The sequence below is a fragment of the Zonotrichia albicollis genome, chromosome 3 (genome assembly GCF_047830755.1).
Source record: "Zonotrichia albicollis isolate bZonAlb1 chromosome 3, bZonAlb1.hap1, whole genome shotgun sequence".
NCBI lineage: Eukaryota > Metazoa > Chordata > Aves > Passeriformes > Passerellidae > Zonotrichia > Zonotrichia albicollis.
In genome coordinates this window covers 47,518,958-47,544,320 of record NC_133821.1, presented here as the reverse complement: position 1 = coordinate 47,544,320, position 25,363 = coordinate 47,518,958, and the positions used below count along the sequence as shown (strand labels likewise).

Here is a 25,363-nt window from a genome sequence, read left to right as displayed (position 1 = left end):
CTCAGTTTGCAGAGAAAAACCAAACCTCACTAGGGTGCCTACAGCATCACACAGCTCCAGGCAAACTCATTTCTCTTGCTTTTTGGCAGGAGAATGTGGTCCTTACTAGGTTTCATGGTACACTGCAGTTATAACAATACCAGTAGCCAAATTACATTAATTAAAGCTAGCATGGGCCTCTCTGAGCTACGCTGCAAGCTGTAATCTAGGCACACTCCAACTGAGATACAAACCCCTGTCCACATTCTTCAGTCCTCATACAGGCAAAACACTAATTGACTGCAACAGGAGAACATGGTGTGCATTACAGAGAAAAATTATTTCAAGTGTCTTGGAGACTATACAGAATCAAACAAACCTATCCAAGCAGAGAGGCCCCTTTTTTGTTTTGCATTTCATTTCAATTTGACCAGTTCTAAGGTATAGTTAAAACCAGAATTAAACATGATGCATTTCTGTGAAAAGTAATCTTTAGCATTTAATCCCAAGGTTTACACATGTTCTTCTCTTATGTGATTTTTTTTCCAGCTGGATTCTGAATTTCAGCCATTCCTGTTTATGTTTCAAGTACTCTTCAAAATTTGTGACAAATATCACATGGCCCTGTTTGTCTAATTTAATATTTTGAGGTTAAACAATGGTCTGCACAGAACATTATTAACTGATGTTCAGTAAGCTGCAAAATGTAAAACTAATGCCATAATATATATTGGTAAGCTGTAGTGCTGTACAAACAGCACTACAAAGAATAGCTGCAGTCTCAAAAATATTATAATGGTTACCTTTGTTTTCCAGCTTGTGGAAAAAATCTAAAGTGTTACCATAGCATCTGGAAAAAGCTCTTGCGAGAATCCGTATTTGCCTAAAATCACTGTTCAAAAACAGGCTCTTTTAATCCCTAGGGCAAGAGCAGAGAAGCCAATGGATTTACACCAGGTAGAAATTATTCTTATCACCCTTTCCTCTGTGGAGGGTTCCTATGGATAAGTCATGACTAAATACTAAAAAATTTGGGATTTAATGGGCAAGCCTTCTCTAAAGGCAAAGCAAACTCTATTAACATAAACAGAATGCCTTCAAAAGGGACAGAAGGCCTCCTCTTACCAGTTCCAACGACAGGGCATGGGAAGATTTCACAGTTATCACCCCAGCCAGCACCCAAGGTACAGCAGCATTCCTGTTTGGTTACATTGGATGTCAGCACATTGTCACAGAAATTGGCATCATTCAGATTGTAGTAGCACTCCTTCTTTCCATCTTCCTGTTGATCAGCCTCTACCGGCATTTCTAAGGTAGAAAAGGAAACATAAACCACACAAGATGACACATGAAATTATTCACTTTTCCAGGAGGTCAAACGAGCAGAGAAGAAAACGGTTAGGTACAAATTTTGGGTTAACTTTTTGACATTAGAAAGAACCATGGAAGTCAATGACTTTCCTTTGGCTTTTTCAGACCTGTTCTCCAACTTGACCATAAAAGGATTCCTCCAATTTGCACTTCCATCATTTTCAAGCAATGCATGAAGTACCTACTCTCATGTTCTGCTACTAATGGACATGGCCAGCTTTTGACATATGCTCTTCACATATGAATCCAAAAGCTCTTCACAGAGGTAAGCAAATATTACAACCTCATTTTTTCAGATAAAGAAGTGAAGGCATGAACTGAAAAGACTCAATTTTCAAAAGAATGAGCATTTACCGCCCCTTTTAATTTCACTGTGAAAAAGCACACTCCACATTTGAATACAATGCCCTTTATGATTTTTGCAAAAGTAACTTACTGACTCCACAGTAAGCAGAGGAATATAATACAGATGTCAAGTTAACCGACTCTGTGTTTTACTTTAAAATAGCAATCCAGCCAAGAAAGCAGATTTATTGCCTTAAGCACAGACTGGGTCCTCTCACAATATTTATATGGACTGAAGGCAAAATAGTCTGTCCCACAGATCCAGTAAATACCCTATCACTATAATACTCAAAGACCTTTCAAAAGCAAGGCACTCCTAAAATACACCAAGAAGCAATTTTGAAAGAAAAACCTATTTAAAGCTTCTGTGTTTGCAGAACTCTGTTTACCTAACATTTCACTTCACAAAAACTATCATCAAGGGCTCAGAAGTGGGAACTACCACATAAAATTGTAATTCACACTTGATCAATATGAAAAACTTTTCACAGGCCATCAGTAAAGTCACCAAGCTCTAAAATTTTGTATGCTCACATTTATCAATCAAACCCAAAACTTTATTCAGGAATTTTAGACAGATAAATCTTGAGGCGACTAGCTCATTTCCTTTTTATCTAGGGAAATTCTTTATGCTTAGTACTTAACAAATGTTTAAGTCACAAAAAACCTATTAAACTCATTCCATGTTGGCTGATTTCTCACTCTTTGAGATCTCATTGTTTTTACCCAGGCTCTTGTACAATAAGGTAAGCATGAGACATTTCTCAAGAAACACAGCTATTGAGGCTGGAATCAGAACCTCTACTTTATAGAGCGGCAGTGCATTTCAAGATGCTGCTGCAGGAAATGTTGGCTCCGTGGTGCGGCAGGAAAACTGGAAGAGAGCTGCTACCAGAGACACGGTGAGATGACTCGCACAACTAGAGCACCACAATGAACAGCTGTAAACTCTTGAGAAGGAACAGGCAGGGAGACAGGCTGTGGGGTAGCCCTGTGTGTTAGGGAGTGTCTCAGTTGTCTGGAGTTGAATGATGATGATGACAGGGTTGAGTGCTTATGGGTAAGAATCAGGGGAAAGGCCAACAAGGCAGGTATCGTGGTGGGAGTCTGATGTAGACCACCCAGCCAGGATGGAGAGAAGAAATATTCTATAAGCAGCTGGGATAAGTCTTGCAATCCCTGGCCCTTACTGCTATGGCAGACTTCAGCACACCAGATGTCTGATAGAAAATACAACACAGCAGAAGGGAAGCAGTCTAGGAGATTCCTGGAGTGTGTGGAAGAGAACTTCCTGACATGTCTGGTGAGGAAGCCAACCAGGGGAGGTGCCCCAGAGGACCTGCTGTTTGTGAAGGATGGGCGGGTGATGTGATGGTCAGAGGCCACGGTGGGAAAAGCAATCAGGAAACGATAGTGATTGTGACTCTTTGGAAGTGAGGAGGGGTGCTAGCAGATCAGCCACCTTGGACTTCCAGAGGGCAGACTTTCACCTCTTGAGGAGACTGGTTGAGAGACTCCCTAAGGCAGCAGTCCTGAAGGGCAAAAGAGTCCAGGAGGGCTGGATGTACTTTAGGAAGAAAATCCTAAAGGGACAGGAGCAGGCCATCCCCATGTGCCGAAAGATGGGACAGGAGGGAAGATGAACAACCTGCCTGAACAGAGAGCTTTGGCTGGAACTTGGGAAAAAAAAGCGAATCACCTTTGAAACAAGAGACAAGCAACTCTGGAGTGGGTTTCAAGATCTCACTTAAAAAGTGTTTTTGAGGTGGGAGCTTGAAGATAGTGATGTCTAACAAATGCTGAAGGAATTAAATGAACTCCAGCTCTTGCTGTTTCAATCCAGTCACTGCCCACCCACATTTTCCAAAGCAGATGGAGCAAAGGAACTTTACTGGGTGTGCAAATACTAGATCCATTTGGAGAAAAGCAGATTTTAAAATGTCAGCATGGGTTGCCTATTATTGCACTTCAATAGTATGAACATGTATAATAGTTCTTTTGGTTTCTAATTAGACACAGACAATTGGATTTACTTCTATTTTCCTCAGAAAAGTGACTTCAATTTTGGGAGGCTAAGGGGTTGGCAGACACCTCCATTCAAATTTAGTATGATGTTGCCACCTACAAGGCTTTGCAGTTTTGCCAATATAACTAAATCATACATTAAAGGATACACCCAGATGGCGGCTTATTTCAGCTTTGTTACTTTAGCCTGTGGTCAACCCTCATCTGATAATTACAATTTTCCATAATGTGTTGAATTTCATCAATTGAGGCGGTTTTGTGGTATCAGTTGCTATCCAATAGGAACTATATTAAGACTATCATGTCACAGAAATCCAGCTCAACTAAATCTGCCATTCCAAGGTGAGAGAGCAGTACTTCAGTCACCAATTTATACATTTTCCTTGGCCATTTGCCATCTGTCTAACTGAATTAAAGCCAAATTTTCATTGGAAGAGAAAGCATGGCTGTTTTCATGCTGCTTATCAGAGAAAGAACACCAGAAGCTGCCTTGGAAAGAAAGGGATATGGTCTCATCATGTCCTTGTTTATTCCCATTTTACATGTCATGTGCTGGTTTCTCCTTCCATTATCTGTTCAGCAGCTTAAATGGCTGTTGTTTACACAGCTGTGAGTGAGGGTTAGTCAAGAAGGTGTCATGAATGTTTGGAAAGCAAATGAGACACAAACCTTTTTTTTCTTTTTAAACCAAGTCCAGTCTATGTCTACAAGCTTTTAATTTCTCTATCATATATCATAGATTATTAACCATTTAGTAAACAGGCTGTTTCTGAAAGTGATTTCACTAGGTATGTTGACAAAATATGACAGAAAAGGAATATTTATTTTTTTTATTGTTGTTTCTGGTTTTTTTGGTTAGAAAATGTAAAATATCTCTATATCTAAGGTAAAAGAAAATAATTTTACTCCATTTTTGATCTAACTGTTCTATTAACAGCCTATGAGAGGAATTCTGTGTAGTTGCTGCTGGATTGTATTCTGAAGTATTTCTTAGAAATAGATTTATATACCTTAGCATAACCTTAATCCTACAATACCCTTAGCATATGTTTGATACAAAAACATGCATCAGTAATACAGGATTCAGTGGACAATATGGATTAGCATATGCTTAGACTTCAGCATACACTGAAACGTTTGCCTAAATAGTGTTCTGTTAACAACTGTGATCTGAAGAAACCAAAACATAGACAGGATCTCAAATTCTGCAACTGTGTACCAACAATGCTTACAGATGCAATCAGAAAACTGGTTGCAATAATGAAAAATAGTTATTATAACTTCACGACTTCTAAAAACTCAGTAAATGATGACTCTGAGCAAACAGCTTGAGTAAGAATTTGAGTAACAATTCTCACTTTCAGAATCTGATTTTCAAGAAGAAAGTAAAAGTATATTGGTATGTGCCCATTATCAGGGCGTACTTGTTTAGATTTCTCAACTGACTCCACATGTGACACACCAACACATGCATGTACAGTGCATATAAATATACCTGCATATACACAATTCAGGGATTAGTGCAACTGATGCACACATAAAACTTACAGCTAAGACTTTGTCCACAGACAACTGAAATTCACTTAACAATAAGAAAGCCCATAATGTTTAGGAAATTTAGAATCTATACTCATGCGCCAAATTTCTAACCTTAAGGAACCTTATGGATCAAATTTATTAACTGTTATGTTACTTGGCAGCCTCAAATTTTTTTGTGCTGGTCGTTGGTTAGATTACAGGGGGGATTGATTTTGTTTCAATATTAATCAAACTAGAAGGGACTTATGGGTTTGGACACCAAAACCATGATTCTGACTTATAAATCCCATCAATCACTGTTAAATATATTACCATAAATAGCTGGTTGTATTTCATGTAGCCAGGAGAAAGCAACGTCTAAATTAGCCGTAGTTACCTAAGTGGGCCCAGGTACCTTAGTGGAGATCTCCATGGTGATACTGTCCCTGATGCTCCCCAGGACAGGGCTGGCCCTCCTGGCTGCCAGACCACTGCTGAATTGCCATCAACCAGAACCCCCAGGTCCCTTTCTGTGGCACTGCTTCCCAGCATCTCATTCCCCAGCCAGTCCATATATCCAGGGCTGTCCCATCCCAGGTACAGAATCCAACGCTTTCCCTTGCTGACTTCATACCATTGGTGATTGCCCAGTTCTCTGGTTTGTTGAGGTTCTCTCTGCCCTCAGGGTACTCAACAGCTCCTCCCAGTTCTGTATCCTCTGTGAACTCGCTCTGTATCCCTTCCAGTCCTGTGTCCAAGTCATTTATGAAGATGTTGAAGAGCACAGGGCCGAGAATGGAGCCCTGTGGAACCCCCCTAGTGACAGGTCCCCAGTCTGATGTCACCCCATTCACTGTAACCCTTTGTGCCTGGCCCATGAGCCAGTTGCTCACCCATCCCATGATGTGTTTATCCAGCTGTGTGCTGGACATTTTGTCCAGAAAGATCCTGTGAGAGACAGTATCCAAAGCTTTACTGAGATGAAAAAGATTACATCAACTGGCTTCCCTTGATCAGCTAGGTGGGATACCTTGTCAGAAAAGGAAATCAGGTTTGATAGGCAGGACTTTCCCCTAATGAAGACATGTCAGCTGTGACCAATGACCATGTTGCTTTTCAGGTGTTTTTCAATAATTCCCAGATTAATCTTCTCCATAACTTTACCAGACACTGAAGTGAGACTGACAGACCTGTAGTTGGCAGGACCCTCCTTCTTGCCCTTTTTGAAAATCAGGACAATGTTTGTCATTTTCCAGTCAGCTGGGATCTCTCCATACTCCAAAGACTGCTCAAAAATGATTGAGAGAGGCCTCACAATGACACAAGAGGCTCTTTGAGGATTCTTGGCTCAAACCCATTAGGTTGCAGAAGCTTACAGGGATCCACATGGAGCAGCAGATACTGCACAGGTTCAGGGTCAGTTTATCATTCTTACAGCCATTCTCCAGCTCAGATCAACAAGACCCCCTTAGCTTGTGCTGAAGACAGAGGCAAAAAATACATTAAATATCTCTACCTTTCTATGTCCCTGTTTGCGAGGTGACCATCCTCATCCTGTAATGGGCCCATGCCATTTCTGTGCTGCCTTTCTCTATTAGTGTATTTAAACCCCTCTCCTTTTTATTGTCCCCCACAGTAATAGCCAGTTTCAACTCCAACTGAGCTTTGGCCACACAAATTTTCTCCCAACAATGGTGAGCAGCATCTCTGTATTGTCATGTTATCTGACCTTCCTTTCACTGGACATAAACCTTCTTTTTTTGTCTTAGCTCCAAAAGAAGACCCCTGCTCAGCCAAGCTGGTCTTCTGCCTCACCTTCTTGACTTTCCATGTTTTGGAATTGCCTGCTCCTGTGCTCCTAGGCAGCGGAGCTTAAAAAGTAAGCAGCACCAAATGGACCCCCAACACCTCCCATAGCATTTTCTCAGGGGACCTGGCTAACCAGCTCCCTGAGAAGCCTGAAGTCTGCTATTCTCGTATTTTCAGAGCCGAAGCTGGCAGTTTCCTCTTGTCAGGAGATTTTAAACCTGATTGCTTCTCGTCTCTGTGTGAAAGAGACATCAATAACCACTTCAGTCACAAAACCCTCCTCGTTAATTAAGCAACAAATCAAAGAGGGCATCCTTCCTAGCTGGCTCCCTTAGTACCTATACCATGAAGTTAGCATCCTGTTTGAACAATCTTCTGAATCTGTTTGTGCCAGCTGTTTGATGTTCCTAGTTAATACCTGGCAAGTTGAAGTCCACCCAAAGGACAAGGGAAGTTGATTGGAGGTTTCCATTATTAGGTCCTCAAAGAAAAATTCATCATTGTCCTGGCTAGGTGGTTTAGAGTCCCACGATGATATCCATGTTATTTGTTTGTCCCTTTATCCTTACCCAGAGACTTTAAACCATACCATTGCCAAATGTAAGCTCCACACATTCCAGCCACTTCACTGCCTCACCTGGCTTGCCTGAAGAGCCTGTAAACATCCAGTGTGGCACTCCAGGCATAGTTTCATCCTACCAGGTTTCTCTTATGCCAATGATGTTGTATCTCTGCAAGCACTGGTATTGAAACATTTCAAGTTTTGGCATGCCACCCCAAATCATACTTGTTATAATCCTCAGATATTCACTGTCCATTAGAGCTCCTGGATTCAATGTTATGAGACCTGTAAGTACTATATTAGTCTACATGAGTAGTTCAAATGTGTACTACAACATGCAACAGTTAAAACCATAATTATACTTAAACTTATTATTATTTATTACTATTGTTGATTATAACTTGAAATGCATAGAGATTGGCAGTTGCTAGAAATTAATCACAAATAGCTTTATATAGTTTGTTAAAAGAATAAATGAGAAGACTTTAATACAAAGCATGCATTTTTTTCTCCCTTAGGTACAAAGATGTATACAACAGCAGATTTCCATCTCCTACAGAATAAAGCTCTTTCTTCCTTTATCTTTTTTTATTTCTGAAACATTTCCTACATGTTATGAATGGTAGGGCAGAGAAGACGGGAATGAGACTACCAACTCCTGCACAATATTTTTGCACTTTTTCGGGTTTTTTGACTGGAAAGTGACAATAGAGGCTTAAATTCCTGATACATACACTGGGAGGATTGTTTCAAGGCACAGCTAACAACAGACAAATTTCCAGCAAGTGGAATCTAAATAAAAGGAAGTCTTCAGAGCCCTAAGGGTAAGAAAAGCGTGAACAGCACTCCACAAATTTAATGGACTTAAACACATGTAAGAAAAGTCCCAAATTAAAGTAACATTTGAACAAATATCACCTATTTGCACTTCATACAAGGGGAACAAACACTTCTTTATGCACAAAACTAAAGAAAGAGAAATAAGCAGGAGCTGGGTGAGCCAGTCTGAACTACAGATATCTGTAACAGGATAACACAGATTAAGTTCTTCCTTTCTGCCTTTTAAGTTGTGCCTTCCATAAGCATGGTGCACACTAATGCTGACAGATGATGTCCATATGCACCACAGGAGCTCTGGAAGCACCATGCCTGACTTGAGTATGTGGCTTGTCAAAGCCAGAGAGGGTGTGTTGCTATTCCAGCATTCTTTGCAGCAAGAATAGTTTATAAGAAGAACTAATAACAGTCTTTTCTCCTTTTACTTTGGAAGAAAAAAGAGTAAGAACTCTATTCCAAGTACTGCCATTTTGCCTTACTCTAGTCCAAGACCATATGACGTAAAGTACTTCTCATTAGCTCCTTGTGGTTTCCTATGAGAGATCTTGATGACCTTATCAGAGAAGACACAAAGGCAAAGCATGTGTTTTGTTAGAGCCTGACAAAGCCTGGAGGGGAAGGAAGAACAGTTACTTTCCAGACTGATCACAGAAAAGCTGTGCTCACTGCTGATAGCATCATGGAATTAGTACTGACAGTAGAGTATCCATCTGTTGAAAGCACAATCAGTCATGCTGTGTTCTTCATCCCCTTCCTCCCCACAGTAATGTTAGCATACGTCCTCAAATGTCCCTTAGATGTGAGTTCTTTTTACATGACTCAGGTCCTGGGCTAAGTTCTTAGTTCTGGTTTCATCAGCTAGCTGAACTCTCCTGAGTACTGCCTCCTCACAGGCCCAAAACATTCATCCATCAGCTGTTAATGATATTTCATAGACAACTTCTTGAGTGCTGCTGAGTGCTACATTCAGTGATCTACGTATTTGTGACAATTAGGTCATGGATATTTCAACCCTCTTTACAAGTCTGAAAGATCACGAGTGATAGGAGAAAATAGCCAAAGCCTGGAAGCTGTAAAGAGAGCATCCTGGCCAAAAAGCCAGATCCTCTAAGGCTTTCCAGAAGCTACATCAGCCTGCAATGTGAGAAAACAAGGAAAAACCATCAAGATTTGCCTTCTGAAAAAAGCTATGCAAGTAAATCCTGTCAGTTCTTATACTCTGTTCATCCTCCTGTGGGTTTGTTCCTTTCTCCAAACTGGATCAGTGTAGAAATGTGAAGGCAGCTTTAAGAGTTCTAAACTAATTTTCGATTAGTGTATTTCCAACACCCAAAACACTTCATAAGAAAAGCTCAAAAATCCAGTACAATGGACTAGTAGGAATGGACTAAAGAAGTAAAGCAGGCAAGGACACTTCAAGAGAGACTGACAACAGAGGTAGTTTGACACCAATGTAGTGGTTTGGGTTTTTGCTTTCCCAACAACCTTCTCTTAGGACTCATATTAAATCTAGACAACGCTAATAAGATAAGACTATTGTGCTGATTTTGGCTGGTACAGAGCTCTTCACAGTGGTCGGTATGGACTTGGTTTTTGGATTTGTGCTGAGCACAGGGTTGATAATATAGGGTTTTTGTTACTGCTGAGCAGGGCTTACAGAGAGCCAAAGCCTTTTGTGCGTTTTGTTCTGCCACACTGGTGCTGAAGTTGGGGGTGCATGGGAGGTTGGGATGAGACACAGACAGGACAGGTGACCCAAACTGACCAAAAGGATATTCCAGACTGAATGACATCATGCTCAGGACATAAAATGAGGAGAAGGAAGAAGAGAGGGGATGTTTGGAGTAATGGCTTTTGTCTTCCCACATCACTGTGATGTGTGATGGGGCCCTGCTCTCCTGGAGATGGTTTAACACCTGCTGGCTCATGGGAAGCAGTCAATTAATTCCTTGATTTGCTTTGCATGTGTGTGTGGCTTTTGCTTTCCCAATTAATTTGTCTTTATCTCAACCCCTGAGAGAGCTTTCTAGGGGAATGAGTAAGTCGCTGCTTGGGGCTTGGTTGCCATCTGGGTGGAAACCACAACTAAATATAACTCCTGGTTTTAATAATATGCTCCCTTAAACATTGTCCAAGCATACTAATGGGTGTTTGCAAAAGTTTGGACAAAACCCAAAATCACTCAGGCCATAGACTTGATTCCATATCAGATTTCATTCATACAGTACAGTCAGCCAGACTTTACTCTTACCTGTAGTAATTGCTCAATATTACTGCCAACTCTGTTGATGTATAACATTTAAAGGTGCTTCTGCTACATTTTCCCTGCTAATGATTCACTGATAACATATTCTGTCCTAGAAAACCTCCTCTCATGCACACACTTTCAAGACAATGACAGAGTTTTCAATTCTTCTGCTGTAGTTAAAGCAACACCAATACTGCAACCAGCTTTGCCTTTCCAATGGTTCAGCATGCAGCTGAAATCAAGCCAAGCAGATAAGAATCCACTGGTGCTTTACCTGGTGAGGTGCGGAAGCGACACTGTCCAGTCATTGGATCGTACTCCTGGTTTTCATCGGAGCACAGACACAGGAAAGAACCGTCAACATTTTCACAGAGGGCTTCGCCACATACTCCACTCAACATCTCACATTCATTCACATCTGGGGAAAAAATCCAAAACAGAAATCAATTGAGACCCCCTACTGACTGATCTTTTATCTGCTGCATCTGTGCCAATACTGTCTGCCAGATTACAGATGTGATCTCTGGGGAAGGATTAAAAACTCACTGATACCTAAGTGGATTCATAAACAAGTAGTAAGTCCTTTGAAATAAAGATCCCTGAAAGTTTATAGACTATTAGTGTTGATTAGGTGCTGATTGTAGACCAGAACACAGTTTTTTGATGTTTCTCATTGTTAAATACTTGCTTTCCTGTGTATTCTCTTATTGGGATTTAAGACTTAGAGTAATTAAATTTGTTTTCTTATCTTTATTATCAAACTTTCACTAACTCAAGGAGCAAAATGAACAGGCTTTGGTGAGATTCAGACTGCCTAAACAAAAGAGAATTCATTTTCCTTCCCAAAATACCATTTTTCTTGTAAACAACCACCAAACAGAGAATTCCCCAGCCCCATTGCCACCATATGTCTATGCATGGACTCACAGGCTGTTCTGGGATCCACAGAAGTTGTGCCCAGGCCACCCAGGGACCCCACTGAACACTGCAAAATTCATCCCTCCAAAAAATTCCACATATTTTTAACTTAGATTCCATATACCTGCTAACTAGCCAGCCTGAAATGTTTTTTTGACTGATAGAATTGTCTGTTGTTTAAACAAGGACCAAGTACTACCAAGATCATTTAACTTTAATTTGTTTTTAGTTGCTAACATTGACATTTGAAAATCTACTTCTAATGAGAAAATCTCATTAGTAGATACAAATTATGCTGATTAGTATCAGAAATAGTAATTTCTGTATCACAGTTCAGAAATTTCTATAATTGAGTGTGGTCAAACTTGTGAAGCAGTATTTCATCCTTTTTACCTTTTGCCTATCAAAATCTAGTTATCTGAATAAATGATGATTTTTATGTGTTTTTATAAAAATATTAATTTTAACTTAGAGTTTGCTCACATTAAAAAAATGCATTCAGATTTCTCTTTATCTTTTTATTGGCTTCCTGTCATAGGAAATAAGTCTTCTTTGGAGAACATTGCCTAGTCAGAAACTAGTGACTTGATTTTCCCCTAAATTGTTTTGGATGATCTGGATTCAAAATTTAAAATAGTATTTTATACTATAGAGTATTATACAAGGAAAAAAAAAACCCCAAGCAAATGCAGTATTTTGTGGTTCAGAATTACTTCAGTGAGAGCTCAAAATTAAATTTAGTTTCACACCATCTTTTACTTTCCCCTTTTATTTTTTACTTTCTTTGCTTCATTTGTTTTCATCCATGAAAAGTCACTGTATGACAAAATATACCTTGCTATGCAGCAAAGTAAGTGTCAAATGGCATAAAGAATTTTGTAACAAAACTACTTAATATATTAGAAAATGCATACACTCTGTAAAACTTCTAATTCCTCCTCTCTGTTACCAGTAAATGTGTTTCATCCTGAGTCTGGCTTGAAGAAATTCCTTAATGAATACCTCTCCTTGATCTGGTATTAATTTTATATTACAAACTTGTGCTGCCTCAATTCTCCAGCCATCACTATTAACAACAGATCTGGAAACCTATTAGTCACAAAAGAAATGTGCACAATTTACACATCTACAAAAAAATCCCACATCATTTCAAGGTGATAGGTGTCTTTCCTGGAGCTGGAAGCTGAAAATCTGTTTAGACACCATATGCCTTGGGAGGTGCCATCTAATTCAGCCTGGCTGTGCCACATTCCAGATGTTATTTCCTGCAGGGGGTAGTGCAGGGTTCTGGTTACTCAGCTAAGAGACTAAACAGATGTAGCTCTTAAATAGGCTAAGATATTAAATTCATGCTATTATATTTGTGAATGGTCCTGACATGCACCAACAAGTAGGTTTCTTGGGTTTTTTAAAAGAAATAAAATAAATGGTTCAGCTTATTTGCTGTTGCCTTCTGTTTGCCCCAATAAAAGGTATTCATTAAATAAAGTTTCCATCTGGCACAAAGTTCAGTGAGTAACGAAGAGCTCAACCTATTTTACTAGTAAGTGGCATAACTTTAATAAAAAAATGTCAGAAAGCAAAAATGTGAAATGTGTCTTGTTGGAATGCTGTTTTTGGTCCCTTGAAGTTTGCAGCAGTGACTGCTAGCACCCATGAGCTCACCTGTGCACCCCTGCCCATCCTGCGTGTCCTGGTAGCCCTGGTAACAGAGGCAGCGGTAGGAGCCATCCATGTTCTCACAGAAGCCGTGAGCGCCACACACCGTGCCGTTCACACACTCGTCCACATCTGCAGGGAGAATTGCAGCATCAGACAGGCTGTGTGACAGCCAAGGGCACACATTCACTGTGGGCAGAACACCCACAGATGGGCCACTTTGCAAACAGATGCAGCTACGCCTCGACACATTGGGAAGGAACCAAGGACAAGACACATAAATTAATGGAAGCACACACAATTTAAGACATTCTTTCAGTGTTAGCTTTGCAGTAAGTGTGTCAGCAATGGGCAACTGCCTCCACCCATCTGTTTCACTAAACTTGCCAACCACAGCATGATGTTACATACTACAGACTAAGGCATAGTTTAAATAATTTCTGTGACTGACTTACAGATTCTACCAGTGCACTATTATACAGTCAACAACACAAGTGAACCTGAACTCACTGTGCCTACAAAGACTTCAAGGGTATAGCTACATCCCCTATGCAGAAGTGCTGCACAGATTTCATTTTGGCTCAGCACAGATCACAGTTTGATAGTGTTAGTGGTAAATATCTGTGGACTGAGCCTTCTGTCTTAAGTCCTGTAAATCTACACATACAGTTAATCTTGCTCAGGTGCACAAAGTAATTCCAATGCCAGAATGTTTTCTCTACTGGCCTTTTCATTTGTAGTTCCAGTTTTTTGCCTTACAAGTAAGTCATTTGCACATGTAAGTCTGTTCTTTGACTCAGCTGCCCATCAAATTACAAATGAAGCAGAGCTGCTTGTGGCAGACTGTGGTTTATTTTTTTAAGTGTGTTATAAGTGCTAGGAATGCATTATTTTTATCTCCACTCAAAGTAAGACCTAAACCCAAAGCCCTGGCCATATGTGGTCATTAAAGATGTCATGAGGTGCTTTTCAGGAGGAAGAACACTAGCTGTGAACCTGCCAGGATACCAGGATTCCTATATTCCTTCTGCTTTCTATATTCCTCTGCAGTCTGAAGCAGAGAAAATATTGCTGTATTTCTTTCCTAAAAAACATTAAGTAAAGCTGCTGCTTTCCTTCTGCACATTTCCTCAAGGGATAATTGCATTTTAAATGGGGAATAAAGTGATTTATCTGAGGGCTTGCTCCTATCATTGTTTCTGCACATTTTGGTAGCCCTTCATGTGATGGAGCCTATCATCATTTTATCTCCAGTGAGGGCCTTTGGCATTCCCTGAACTAAAGAACTGTTGGGACTGAATCTTGCAGTGCCACAGAGAAAAGCCTTCTCCAAACAGGTGAGCAGCACCTGGTGCTTTTCTGTAAGGACAGAGTAGGGCTCAAATGTAGTCCTGCCTAATCCTCCAGCTGTCCACAGCTATGTCAAACAAAAACCTAGAGAACTCAGCAAAGATGCACTGCTGTCTTATCCTGACAGTACTCACCAACCAAGGACTTTTTTACTTCTAAATTGTGATTTATGCTCAGTTGAAAGGGAACTCTTGGTCTTTGAACAGTGTGGTCACAGCCCCCCAGGCTACCAAAATTTGAGCAGCATGTCATCACCATCCACGCCTGTTAACTCTTCTGCTGCCCTCTTGCACCCAAGTGCTCAAATTTACCTGCACAAGCTTTGTGTGCCTCAGGGACTGGTGTTCCTGGGATCTTGAAAACCAGCTTTTCCTGTGTGCTGTGGTGGGGTCTGAACAGATTTGGAATCGCATGTACACTTTTAAAAAGGCTAAAAAACCTGTCTCTGACAATTTCTGTACCAATGGAACAAACTGTTAAATTTTAACATTTTTCTCAGAAAGGCATGTAGTTTCACGTTAGGATGTTTAAGTGATTGAAAACTCACTTCTCCTACTGAACTGATTCATTGGTTAACAAACTTCAGCACACATATGAATGCAGGCAAAAACTGCACATACTAAATACACCAAAATCTAGGACACATGTATGAGTATAATTGATGGTTATAAAAAAGTACTTGCAGATGGAACTGGCAGAAAAAAATTTACTTGGTTCGTAAGTTTTGTAGTAAAGATTTTAATGGTCTTTACATCATGATTTATTAAACAAAGAAAAAATATTCAAGGCATTTATTTTAGAAAGGGCTATTGTATTTGGCAAAGAATACAATAGCCAGTATGCTTTTTCTCAAGGAATTGAATACAAAAATTTGGATGGTTTCTGGATATTGAACTTATTGAAACCTAACACAAGTCCTTCTTAGTAGAATTAATTCAGCAACACAAATAAGCAACTTATCTGTGTTAAAGACTGTCAGAGGTGAAGGGTCAAGAACTACCTTTTATACCTTTTCCTTTTTAAGTCCCCACAGTGACAGAATCACAAAAAGATGCATATGCAGTTACTGGGAGGAAGACAATGGAAATTTTTTACAGTTGTGTTTTTCTGGTCCCTTCTTCTTGCTGCTGTGCACTGTCCTTGCATAACATATTTGCTATTAATAGTCTCAAGTGATCAGCAGAGTTTCACATATCTAGTAAAACATCTGAATACTCTGTCTCTTAATCAGAAAGCTCAGTTAAGTAAAGGAATTCAAAATGAGTAAACAATGGTGACTTGACAGCCTGGAATTTCAGACAACAGACAATAACACAGTGTTTGTGTTTTCAGTGAACAACTATTGTTAAGTAAAAAGTTCCTGAGCCACAGGACAGTTCCTGTTAAAAACCTAAGCAGAAGAAACTACAACTGGAGATTTTAGAATTATCCAAATTACAGAACTCTTCTTACTTAAAACCTAAATGTTAAAGGAAACAGGGGAATGGTTCATGCAGCTGGATCTTCACAGGTAAAACAAGGTCATTGGCTAAAAAAGCCACAGAAACAAAACTTGTGATTGTAGCAAGTGTCCTAATTCAGTATATAATACAGCCACAGAAGACAAGTTTTTTTCTAAAAAGTACAGTCTGAACATCTTTCAGTGCATGGGATATTACAGAGAAGGTCCAAGCACCAAATATTTTTCCTTGTCTAGACAGTTCACTCAAAGGACTCTTTTTTACAGCCGGAAAGGACATTTGTTTCTTTAATCACCCCATAAAGAGTGAGGCTTGTAATCGGCAATTCTCTTGCTACATGGAAGCAAAGTCAGGGGAAAAAACTAAGCATGAAACTAATATACCCTATATCTATAGAGTGACTATAGCAGTTATCTGTAATTAAAACCTGTTTTGGAATCCATTAATCATTGCTGCCTGCTTTAATCAAAAGGCAAGATGTGTGCACTCACACACTTTTGTGCAGTTCAACACTGTGCTCCTGTTTTCTGACAACCTGAACAAGATGAAGGCAACCTCAACCTCATGATATTTAAATCTCACTGAAATCTACTTACATAGCAATATGTCTGGAAGAGGAACTGGTTCCTAAGACAGGCCTGCAAAGTGATTAGAGCAGCAGAGCTCTGATTCTGAAACTTCCAGGGCTACCTATAACATGCATACAGAAAAAGGAAGAAGTAGAGGTGGGAGAGCTCTGGTGGGACGAGTAAGTTTTTTTGGACGGCCTGCTGCAGCAGTGAGAAGCCAATGAGAGACATATGGGATGGGACATGGAGACAGAAGAGATGCTTGAGGCAGAGAACCTTAAACATCAGAGAACCTCTAACTTGAGGTTTTGCCATCATATTTGACTAGTAGCCAGCTAGGTAAAACACCATCTTTACATGAACCCCAGAGAGCTCAACAAGGAACTAAGGAGCACTCAGAGAGCCTCCAGTTCAGAGAGCCTGGTGCAGTCAAATTTCTGAGCCTGGGGCCAGGGCTGCAGTGGAATGTCACTGCTGCAACAAAAGTTTGTCTACACCTTGGAAGAAGACACAGTCTCCACAGCTGTTCAGTTTACTTTGGCCAATGGCCACAAAAACTCCATACCAGAACTAAACCACATGAGGATCTTAAATGTTTTGTGCTGTTGTTGTTTCAAACTTCAAAAAAACCCAAGTCAAACTCATACAAAAAAAGTCTGGAGATATGGAAAATCTGCTCCCCAGGTACAGAGAGGTGTGTGAATCCAGGAAAATTTTCTCAGGTTCTTCCTCTGATGGTATAAACAGTTATTCTCACTCACTTAACTAGAATTAAATTCACAGAGGCACTTAGTGTAAAGAACAGTAGCTCCTGTGGCTGGAAGCCACACGCTTTCTCAGTATGTCACACATTCCTTTTGTTTTGTTCTGCTTTTTAGCATGAAGCTGACACCACTACAAATATTGACACCGATGCCACCAGTGCTCCCTTAAAATGAGTTTTTTCAAAACTATGGAGTTGTTTTTATTAAAATGACAGAATGGAGAAACTAATTGTGGTGGAAAAGGAGTGCTGCTGCTTCAGAGACTAGAAGTACCTTTGCTTAGCCAAGTTATTAAAATACTTTTCCAAGTGCTGAATATAAAGTCTGATCTGTATTCCATACACAACACCAATTACTTGTGAAGCATGCTCAACTGGTTTTGTACTCGTTTTACTCTTCATTAAAAAGTTCCAAAACTAATCACAATCCTAGAAATAAGATCTTGTGATTTCATCTTTCTCTATTTAGTAGAAGTTTGGCTTTTTTGTTCTAATGGAGATTAACTTTGTATTACTTCATCATATATGATAGCAGCCTTTCCCTGGAAACTGCTATTTTATTAAATGTCAGAGATGCAGAGGATTTCATTGTTTCTGCTACAGCTCCTAACAGTAGATGCTAATGACTTCAGATTTCTTTTTTAAACTGTGTTCCTTTTCAGTTGGGCTTTTTTTTAATTTCTGGGAATTTGATTTCACAAGGTTAATAAGCGTTCTTCTAGCTTCATTTTGAAATAAAGTGTTTGGCTTCTACAAAGAGAAGGCGGTATTCTTCTCTAGCCACTTTTCCCCCTTCTTTTATAGCTATGCTCAAGAGTGAGGCAAAACACCTGCTACTACTTTTCTTGCAGAACAACTGAAGATATGTAGCCATACCCTTCCCAAATATTGGGTGAAGTCTATACATGGTGATGAAAGAATCCACGAACATGCTTTAGTATTATCCCCATTACTTCAAATCATAAAATACTGCCTCCTCCATGAATCAGTGGAGTTACTCAGATTTGCTCTCTCTAGCCTACTTGACCAGGCTTTTGTCTTGGCAGTAACACAATATTTCTTTCAACTAACACCATGATTACAATGAAGTAAATGTTTAGAGAGAAAAAAGCACTAAAGAACACTGGAGAATTTTTTATAATTACCAATAATAACTGAAACACAAATGGTGTGTTTGATGTTATGCTATATCTAAATTTACAGCACTTATTCCCTGACATCAAGTGTAACAGTGTTCCTGCCAGCACAGTATTTCATTTCATGAGAGATCACATTACTAAATACATGGCAGGTTATATGCCAGCTTCAGTAGTAAAGCTGTAAGGCTCGTTTTCCTCTGGTATGAGCAGGGAGATGCAACAGTCACACAAATTCCAGTGTACTTCATCCACCAAAGGACAAACGTTTTCACCATAGTTCACTAAGTGAACTATGAGAAGAATTGACCTCTAAAAACCAATCACATATGGATTTACTGGCCTATAATTTGGGAGAGAGAATGTTGCTTACTTCTTGGGTGCTTGAGATCCCTACCCATTGGTTCTAAGACTGAGCTATCTGCTCAGTGGTTCCCCTCAGCATGCGTCCAGCTGAAATACTACCATATTAATTTTTCACCTTCTGAACTTTTCCAACAAGCCTTACTGCTGTGAACACTCCTTTCAACCATAAGAATAGCCATTCTTAATCTAGTTAGGGGAGAGTTTATTTTCTATCAGCATCACTGACTTCACAAAGCCACATACCTTCTTGGTATCACTGGACACAAGTGTCCTGTTTTAAATTCAGTGCAGGAGAGCAGCATCACTTGCAAACGTGTGTACACCATTAGCAAGAGGATATATTCTCATGACATAGCAACATAAGAAGCATAGTTACCATTAATTCCAGTCTCCTGGTTGATGTTTCTATAAAGATCTAATTACTGCTATTTGCTCCATTTCTGCCATTTCAAAATGCCTGAAGTTCTATAATAGAACTACTGGATTTCACTACAGCTTCTCACTGGAGTTACTACTCTGTAACTTAATCAGTATATTTTAAATAAAAGTTTGGACAAGCAAGGTTCTGCTGTCTTCCATACACCAATGAGAACATTCAGGTAGCTCAGGCTTGCTGATAATGCACTTAAGCTTCAAATCAGATAATCCTGAATATTCATGTGTATCTTACCCACAGAAATTTAAGTGGCTGATTTCAGAGTTAGTAGTGACTGACTGACTACTTTTCTCACCCTCCTAACAACAGCAAATCAATGGGAATGAATTATTGTAACTGGTCTCACCTTCACATGTTCTGCCATCTGCAGACACAGAAAAGCCCCGCTCACATATGCACTGGTAGGAACCATCCGTGTTTAGACACTCTCCATGTGGTGAACAGAGGTCAGATCTCTCACATTCATTGATATCTGAAAGCACAGAGACATTTAGAGCTTTTCAAATCATCACAGCCTTAATATTAAGCCTAAATTCAATTAGTCTTAAAAGCAGCTTCTATCTCCACTGGCTATGTAAATAGCTGTGTGAACGGCTCATCTTCCAGAGTAACCAAATCTCCTGGGATCCTTCTCAAACTCTGTATGGATGTCAATCTGTTCTGCTGCATCATACTCTTGCCACACCACTCTGTGATGAGGATAAGCAGAGAGCGACTGGTGGGAAATCAGCATAGGCACAACGCTAGCGCACATTTCTTCTGTCTTACAGGTACTCTCAGCCCCATCTCACTGCTGTTTCACGGCTGCACACCAGTCAACTTCGGTGTCTGACTCCACATCTTACTAGCAGGTTTGGAGCTGCATCTTTCCCAGAAGGCTGATTTTACATAATTTAAATCCAAATGCTCTTTTTTGCTGAGGGGGAGTGGGAATGATCCCAAAAGATTGCTATATAAGAGCTTATCAGTCTCTTTTGTTTCATTCTATTTTTAACTTAGGAAGCATTTTTCAAACTTGTGAGTCTGAAAAACAAGTATTTCCTTTTGATTGATGTCTCATGTGAGCAACCAAATCTGCCCTCAGAACTTAAGGACTTTATTATTTCATTAAGGTACTACCACTTTTATATAAATGATCATTCATGTTGTAGTTGTACTTTTGTATTTTTTGCTTTACAAAAGCCCATTAAGAAGCTTTCAGTACCACGCTGAAACCGAGCACAAATTTACAAACAAAACTGACTCATGGGGCTTATTCATCCCTTACCCAAACACTAGAATTTCTCATTCTTAACTGTACCTTCTTCTGCTTACAGACATCCAGAATGTATCAAAGTAGCCAGCAACTTTGATATACTACAGAAATTATGATTTCAATATCACTGTCTCAAGACCATGATATCATTATAGAATTTTCTCTAGCTACAAACTGATTCTAGCCTGTTTGTAAACCTTCTAACCAGTGTCCTGAAATCATGGCCATAAGAGGAAAGAAAAGAGGCAGGCAGCTCGGGGAAGTTGTATCTGCATGAGGCGCCTAAGGAAAAGTAAGTGCACTGTGCTGAACACAACACCTACATGTACAAAGCTTTCTCTGAAATCATAGCAAATGCAAACCATCAACTACTTCCTGAAGCCCTCTGAAAGTTTGGAATGGTGAGAGATCAGCAATGACAAGGACAGTATTGTACCTTCTCATCCTGTACTAAAGATTTAGCTGTCTTAAAACTGCCAGAAAAATACTGGAAACCAAGGCAGCTGATTACAGAAGGTAGAATGATGTATTAAAAGGCAGGAAAACAAAATTACCAGTGTTCGGGAAACTGAGTATAATACCTCTGAAAGAGCAAACTGCACTTTCTCAAGTTTTGGAGTCTTTTCAATTTTCTCCTTACCAAAACGCATATCCCCAACTTCTAGTCTAGTCCAGATTCAAATTGCAGACACTGCACTCTGTGATAAATTTGCCAGTTTAATTCAATAGCTCTCTGTTTGCACTGTCTGTCCCTTAGCTGGCTCACAAGTGCTTTCAGTTTTGTTATATTTATCCATTCAAAATATGAGGCATGTATCTACTGCTTTAGATGGCAAAGTGAAGAGATTAGAGGGATATCAAAGCTGCCATTGATTTCAGCTTGTGGTCAATTCTCTTTTATCTGCTAAAGCAAGGTCTAATACAGCACTTCTGTATGCTGAATGCAGCATTTTCTGAATAAGAAAGCAGTCACATAGAACACTCAGAACTTTCACAGGGAATTTAGTGTTTGTTGCAGAAGATCTTCAATGTGGATGAGCTGGAATCCAGTTTCTCAGCTCAAGTCTAAACTCCGCACAAGTGAGCAGCCAAAGCAAAGTCCAGTGTTCTGGTCCTTCAGCCATTTAGAACATGAACATGTTATCACTTTCCAGCTCTAATACCATGGCTTCTGTCTCACAAAAACGGTGGGCAAAAGTGATGAGGCATGCCTGGGTGTTGTGCCAACATGAAGATGGGATTGTTCAGAACTAAAACCTGGGAAGTGTTTTCCTGGGTTTGGCAATGCTGATTCAGTCTCAGGTAACACATTTTCTTCATCCCCACCCATCCTCCACAAAGTACTGCAAGTGTTTTATAGAGGCAATATCTAAAGTGACTTTAATGCTAACAGTGCAGCTCTTCTTGTTACAGCTCTGATTCACAACACATAGAATGCTCTGTCAAAATAAACGTTTCCAGGATTTGGGAAAAAAGCAGCATGCATCTCTGTTAGTCCTAACATAGATTCTTTTTCAAGTTATGAAGGCTGAGACTTCAGCCTCTTGAAATAATTTCTCCGCATATATTTACAGAGAGAAGAGAATGAAAGAGAGTAGAAAATAAGAAAAGTAAGAAAGCACTACAAATGATAAATTAGTTTCTCTTCCTTAGCAAGGTCTGTGACTACCACAAGTTACACTTACAAATCTGAACATCTGCAATAATAATCCAGGGATTTTTTACACCTACTTCATACCTTGACATCCCCTATTTGCTATCTGCTGGAAACCATCTGGACAAGTGCATTTGTAGGACCCTTCGGTATTTATGCAGCTTCCTCTTAGGCAAACATTGCTGTCTTGAAGGCATTCATCAACATCTGAAATAAAAAGGCAGCTGAATTATTAGATGATGTCAAAACCGATGAAACTTTTAAAAGTTTCAACATAACTTGAAGCAACTGTGTGCATACATGGAAATCAAGTTTACTACACTTTAGGATTCTTTGTTATTTTCCTTTCATTGTGCCATCAAACTTCTCATATTTCAAGAGAGCTTTGAAATTTGAGTTTGTATGTGATTAATTCCTAGCAAATATGACTCATCTGCATCTCTCACAAAAGCACATCATAACAGTAATGCAGTTAAAAAGAAATCCAAGCAGCTGCACATTTAGAAGACAGACACAAAAACTACCTACTAAAGCAAATTTAAAATAGTCTTCTTTGGACATGTTTAAACCCCCACATAGAAATCCAAGAGCTGGAAGTGACTGACTCAGGCATCCCCCTGGGAGTGGGCAAGCCCAAGCAGAGCTGGTGTGTCACAGCAGGCAGGACGTGCCTGGGGAGCCTGCTCACACCACAGCCACGTGGGACAGGACCGCACTGTGGGCACTGCTGTGCCAATGGGGAGCTTTCCATGCAGCTCCCGAGATGCAACACAGCCATTTCACAGGCTTTTAGCAGCTGGGTCATGCAGCTGCACGGCTGCTTTTGCACAGGGCTGCACCCCAGCCACAAATCCAGCTCCAGAGTCCAGGCACACAGGATCTTGTTTCCCAGCTCCTACACACCACGTTCAGGATCAAGCCTCAGACCTGTACACTTTGCTCCAGTGTCTCAATATCCATGGGATAAACGGCTGATACACAGCACGGAGAGTTTCAGGATACAAACTAGACACAAGATAATCAACTATTTCAAGAACAGGACACTGGCACTGTCTCCACCTAAAGTCTTTTCTTCCCTTAGTCTTTCAAAGAGCTTAAAGGCAGCCCAGTGGAGGAGCCAGAGTACAGCTATTCTGGGTACAGGATTAAGTCAGCAAGTGCCGACATTCCGGTGACATTATACAGCTTTGGTTTCACTGCAGCTCAAGATCACAAGGTATTTGGTGCCTGTGCCTCTAAGTTTTAAAAGCAAACAGAAAGTGAGAGAGTTAAATTAAAAACACTGTCTCATAAGCAAGTTCCCTCAGCTTCCACAGAGCCCTACCTAATCATCTACCCAGTCTATTGCTTTGATAATGTAGTTAGCTTCCTTTGAAAAACAGTAATCAAAGACTTTTCCCAGTACCTTTGATTATTCTGATTTCTTAAGTATGGATTTTAGCTGATTAGAATTGTAACTTTTTCCTGTGCTGCAGGAATGAATAGCAATTGTAACTGAAAAGAGGACATGACCACATTTCTACATTTATCTTTGGAAGCCCACACTATATCATTCTCCTTGGGATTTAATCTATTTAATAAAAGTAAGAAATAGGGATAGCTCTCTTACACAAATGAATGTTATTGAAGATAAAATTGTACTTAAATGTTGACAAAGTTATGACCTTTAGATAACCACATGTTTTACAACCATTTTCAACTGCAAAATAAATTGTGGCTTATTTAAAAAGCAATTCATTTTGACTAGAGCATGAGAAAAATTAATTACTCCCTTGTGCTAAGTTAATGCCAAGTCTCACAACAAGAAGGTGCCTTCTGCCAAATTCAGTAAAATTGCATTATTTTCCATATAGGATGCAAACCTCCCTCTCTCTGATGCAACTCTTCATAGACCCTATGAGTGCTGCATGAGAATCCCCAGAAAAATCAGTGGCAGTAACTCATTCTTAAGGCATTCACTGCTTTTTACCACCTTTACACACGCATGTCTTGAACATTCTGGCTAGCAAAATCTCTGAAAGCTCTAGGAACAGCAGAGACTTAAGTTTCAGACTTTCTTGCAGTAACACAGGTTTTTTGAGATGTACAGTCTGTATGTAAGTCCTGTTGGAGCATATTCCCCTCCCTTTTGGCTGAGACAAGGCCTCACAGGTACCCTCACACTTTGTGCTCCCTCTTATTCAGGGCAACAATGAGCAGAAAGTCTCAATGTCACTTCATCTCAAGAACAAGGTGCTAAATGACAGACTAAGGCAGAAGATAAACACGCATGTGGGTGCATATCTTGAAGATATGCTGCATGTATAGTTGTATACATTGATGTGCACCAGTTATTTTCAAATAACTTCTATTCTTACACAAGTAAAACACTGCACAAGGGCTTCCAGACAAAAACTTCAGCCAGGGAGTTGCAAAAAGCACAGCTGAAAATGAGCACAGCATAATTCTGCTGAATTCTACAATACCCCTAGAAGTTTGCACAAGTTATAATGATCAAAGCAGCAAAATGCTTCTTGCATGCAACATCTTTAAGAAAACGCCTGCACCAGAAGAAAACTTAATTAAACACATTTCTTGCAAGTGGTTTGCTAATCAGATTTGTTTTACAGCATCACACATTCTTTGGGTATCCTCTGATGTGACAAATGTCCACACCTGGCTCTTCGAGAAACTGGACAAAATTTGAACCACTTTGTTTTTTCCAGACAATTGTGCTGTGCTATGCTCACAGTTTTTGTAATCTCTTTTCTGCTTTCTCTGTGAAGTGTTATAAAACATTGAGGTAAATAAGCTAATCCAAAAATCAGAGGCCATTATGTGGAAAAACACCCCATGTCTTCTTAAGGTGTTTGTCTCTTTAGTTTCCAAGGTGCAAAAAGCAGTCTATAATATCCTGTACTTCAGAAAATTTTGAAGGGATATAATGAAAGCACAGAAGAACTTCTTCCACTTCAAGAGATTAAGTATTTTTGCAGGACTTGCAATATTTACAGAAGTCTTCAGCAAACAAACCATGGCTACAGAAATTAACCATTCTGTCATTGGGTGGAGAAGCTGTAAATTTGGTTCCAGATTTTTAAATGAGACAAATATCCTGGGGTAA

General features: G+C 39.8%; 1 protein-coding gene across 8 annotated transcripts in view; it reads right to left on the bottom strand.

Annotated features, from left to right (window-relative positions):
* Positions 1–25,363, bottom strand: part of LTBP1 (latent transforming growth factor beta binding protein 1) — a 188,828-nt gene that overhangs the window by 21,687 nt on the left and 141,778 nt on the right. For all 8 annotated transcript variants that reach the window (XM_074537316.1, XM_074537319.1, XM_074537315.1 and 5 more), the window contains 5 exons: positions 22,345–22,467; positions 19,698–19,823; positions 13,278–13,403; positions 10,969–11,112; positions 1,105–1,287 (listed from right to left, as the gene is read on the bottom strand). In XM_074537316.1, the coding sequence (XP_074393417.1) occupies positions 1,105–1,287; positions 10,969–11,112; positions 13,278–13,403; positions 19,698–19,823; positions 22,345–22,467 (702 nt within the window). The remainder of the gene's footprint in view (positions 1–1,104; positions 1,288–10,968; positions 11,113–13,277; positions 13,404–19,697; positions 19,824–22,344; positions 22,468–25,363) is intronic.